Source organism: Oncorhynchus mykiss, chromosome 23 (genome assembly GCF_013265735.2).
Source record: "Oncorhynchus mykiss isolate Arlee chromosome 23, USDA_OmykA_1.1, whole genome shotgun sequence".
In the NCBI taxonomy this organism is placed as follows: domain Eukaryota; kingdom Metazoa; phylum Chordata; class Actinopteri; order Salmoniformes; family Salmonidae; genus Oncorhynchus; species Oncorhynchus mykiss.
Window position 1 is genome coordinate 28,617,876 of NC_048587.1, and position 3,591 is coordinate 28,621,466.

A 3,591-nucleotide genomic window follows, 5' to 3' on the forward strand; every position below is an offset into this window, starting at 1 on the left:
TAGTGGTAAAGTGTGTTTAGAGCGTAACCGAAAGGTTGCTGGTTCGAATCATTGAGCTGGCTCAGTGAAAAATCTGTAGTTGTACCCTTGAGCAAGGCACTTAACTCTTGTTGCTCTGGATAACAGTGTCAGCTAAATTACTCAAATTAAAATGTGCATTGGGCTTGCTGCTCGGTGAGATTGATAGACCCTCTTATGTTTCAGAGAAAATTCTACCATTCTTTCAAAGTCCTGCCATTATTTCAAACCTAATGCTGCTCTGCTTTTTCAATTGATAGAATAATAAACGAGTTTAGTCTTATATGGTAGGCCTACTCATAGTACACTGCTGCGCTCTGTATTGTCCAGAATCAGTAGACTCAAGTATGAAAAGGTCAACAACCTCACTGCTGTTCCCCTTTAAGGAGGGGAGGAATGGTATTTTGGTTATTGTAGTACATACATAAATACGTTTATCATCTCTCACAATGATATGAAATGTAAGACTTGTAATTGAACATAGTATCATAACAAATATTATACACATTTCATATGCTTTATATGTTTTATCTAATAACGATGTGTTTGGGTGAAGATAAATACCAACTGTGCATTATTAAACCACATTTCCCACAATGCCCCGCGTCACGAACTGAAGCGTTTTCCTTTGCGGACGTGTGTGAAAGATATCCGTAAATGGGGAGTTGGAGAGAAATTTGATGTTGTGTCATACAGAGTACCCCTCACTTAAAATTGAATTCGACTTTCTATTTTTATGTGAAGTTGGAATATATATTTCACCAGGTGTAAACAATCATTCTCACCGAGAGAGGGACAGACAGGATCAACGGCAGCTGTGCTTGAAGCCCAGCCTGCAAAACGCTAGCTAGCAAACGCGAGGCTAGTGTGGAATTACAGAACAGTACTTCACGGGCTTAATGATGCCTCGCGACAACATGACCTCCCTCGTTCAGAAAATTGGTAGACAGGCGCTTGTAACTTTTAGAAACCCATCTTTGGTAGGTGATAAAGCGTTTCTGGATAATCAAGGTAAACTCCAAACCCTCATGACCGAAATCAGAGCTGCGGATCTGAAGATTGCTCCAAGGAAAGTTGACTGCGCGTCTACACCTCTGCCACACAACCCCCCGGTCACATACATGCACATATGCGAGACAGACCAATTCAGCATGGGGGTGTTTCTGCTGAAGAGCGGTGCTTCCATCCCCTTGCACGACCACCCGGGAATGTACGGCATGTTAAAAGTTATGTATGGCAAGGTCAGAATCACCTGTTTTGACAGGTTGGACAAATCAACTAACGTGGCCAGTGACACGCAATTCAAGCCTCCCCTGCTACCTTTCCAGAGAGATACGCTGAGGAGGTCAATACTCCGGTCGGTCGGTGAGTTTACAGAAGAGAGTGGCCCGTGTATTTTGACCCCTGACCGAGACAACCTTCATCAAATCGACGCAGTCGATGGACCTACTGCTTTCCTCGATATTCTGGCACCACCATATGATCCAGATGACGGTAGAGACTGTCATTATTACAAAGTTCTGGAGTCTGCCTCGGACTCGGAGGACAAAAAGGCTGAGGCTCAGGGGCAAAAGGAAGTTTGGCTCATGGAAGTACCGCAACCTTCTGATTTTTGGTGTGGTGGTGAACCTTACCCCGGCCCTGAAGTCAATATCTGAAGCGCACTATGAACGCTGAATTGATGTGAACCATTGATTCTCAGGGCTGTGTCACAACATGGTATAAATGTATGATGGTCATAATTCCTACAATGATGGAGTATTATGGAATGGATATGTCACTGTGGTGTGTAATGGGAAAACATGTTGTGTGAACTAATAGCACTTATACTAAAGTTGGACAAATGCTCACAATCGTCTCTTCAGTTTAGGGGTTGGCCAGTCACAATGCATTTAGCCTGTAATGAAAGTAGTTACTCAGTTGATAAATTGTGATCTTTGTACATCATCTCTAATGTATCTGAAATTACACCAAGTTTATCATGTCTTGAAATGAACTGAAACCATACATTAAACATAACATTTCTAAGAAGAACAATATTGAGGGACTCAAGAATTCACTAAATGGGGTACGCTGTAATACACAATTAATTGGTATATACAACCTGAAACTAATGCCTGAAGAATCGTGTAAGTGTTTCTTACAAGCCAGAATGTTGACTCAAATAACATTTAAAATTACTCTACCAGTTGTCTGGTTTATTCTTTGGCTGCTCTAAATTTGAAACAAAATATCCCAAGGAAAATTTTGTTTACCCAACTTGTTACAGAGCTGGAAGGTATATTGTTCAGTTCCGGGCACTGAGATAAACAGTTTATATTGAATTTTACATTTTATTTAGTCAATAGCTGTTGAACCAAGTATGCCATGATAATGAAAATTATATTCTGCATCGGGAGGATGGAGAACAATCCACACCTTTGTGAGATTTTTATTAATTTATATTCAGATTTCAAACCTTCAACAACAAAAATACAGTGTGTAATGTCCTCCATCCTCCCCTGATTCATAATGTACTATTTTCATTGCCTAACTTTACCTCTATGCCAAACTGAACCATATACCAACTGGCTCTCTAAAAAGATTGGTTAAGCAACTGAAAGACAAACCTAACAGACAAGCAGTAGCGTAAGTTTAAATGTAATTTTATTAAACATTCTGGCTTCTATGGAACATTTACATTATTTTGAAGTCATTACTTTCAGGTTGTATATACCAATTGTGTATTACAGCCTGAATTAATCAGACTTTACAAATGAAATATGTCATCATTTACTATAGGTATGTTTTGATTGGATCAAACTACATTCTTTGAGATAGTCCCATGGGACATGGGTTACTGAATAATTATCTTAAACATTGGTTAGTTAATCGAACTTCACCAATTAAACTTAATCCCCATAATAACTTTGCTTGCTTCATCAATTTGGGAATTTAGCTCATATTTGGCAGAGTGCTATTGAGTTCATTGCTTGCGGCTTAGGGGCCTCTTGTGGACATACTGAGTATTACCTGAGAAGGACAATGTGACTAGTAGAATACTGTATACAGTATAGGCCTCCCTTGACCGAAACGTCCCTATTTCAGGACATTGTCTTTCATGAAATAATTCGTAAAAATCCAAATAACTTCACAGATCTTCATTGTAAAGGGTTTAAACACTGTTTCCCATGCTTGTTCATTGAACCACACACAATTAATGAACATGCAACTGTGGAATGGTTGTTAAGACACAAACAGCTTACAGATGGTAGGAAATTAAGGTCACAGTTATGAAAACTTAGGACACTAAAAAGGCTTTTCTACTGACTGAAAAACACCAAAATAAAGATGCCCAGGATCCCTGCTCATCTGTGTGAACGTGCCTTAGGCATGCTGCACGGAAGGATGAGGACTGCAGATGTGGTCAGGGCAATATATTGCAATGTCCGTACTGTGAGACGCCTAAGATAGCGCTGCAGGGAGACAGGACGGACAGCTGATCATCCTCACACTGGCAGACCACGTGTAACAACACCTGCACAGGATCGGTATATCCGAACATCACACCTGCGGTACAGGTACAGGATGGCA

At 40.3% G+C, this 3,591-nt stretch overlaps 1 protein-coding gene across 1 annotated transcript; it reads left to right on the top strand.

Moving 5' to 3' along the window:
- The first annotated feature begins 631 nt into the window (after positions 1-631).
- Positions 632-3,239, top strand: LOC110502543 (2-aminoethanethiol dioxygenase). The gene has a single exon (XM_021580662.2). It carries the CDS (start codon positions 918-920, stop codon positions 1,674-1,676), a length of 759 nt encoding a protein of 252 aa, XP_021436337.1. The 5' UTR covers positions 632-917; the 3' UTR covers positions 1,677-3,239.
- Positions 3,240-3,591: the final 352 nt, after the last annotated feature.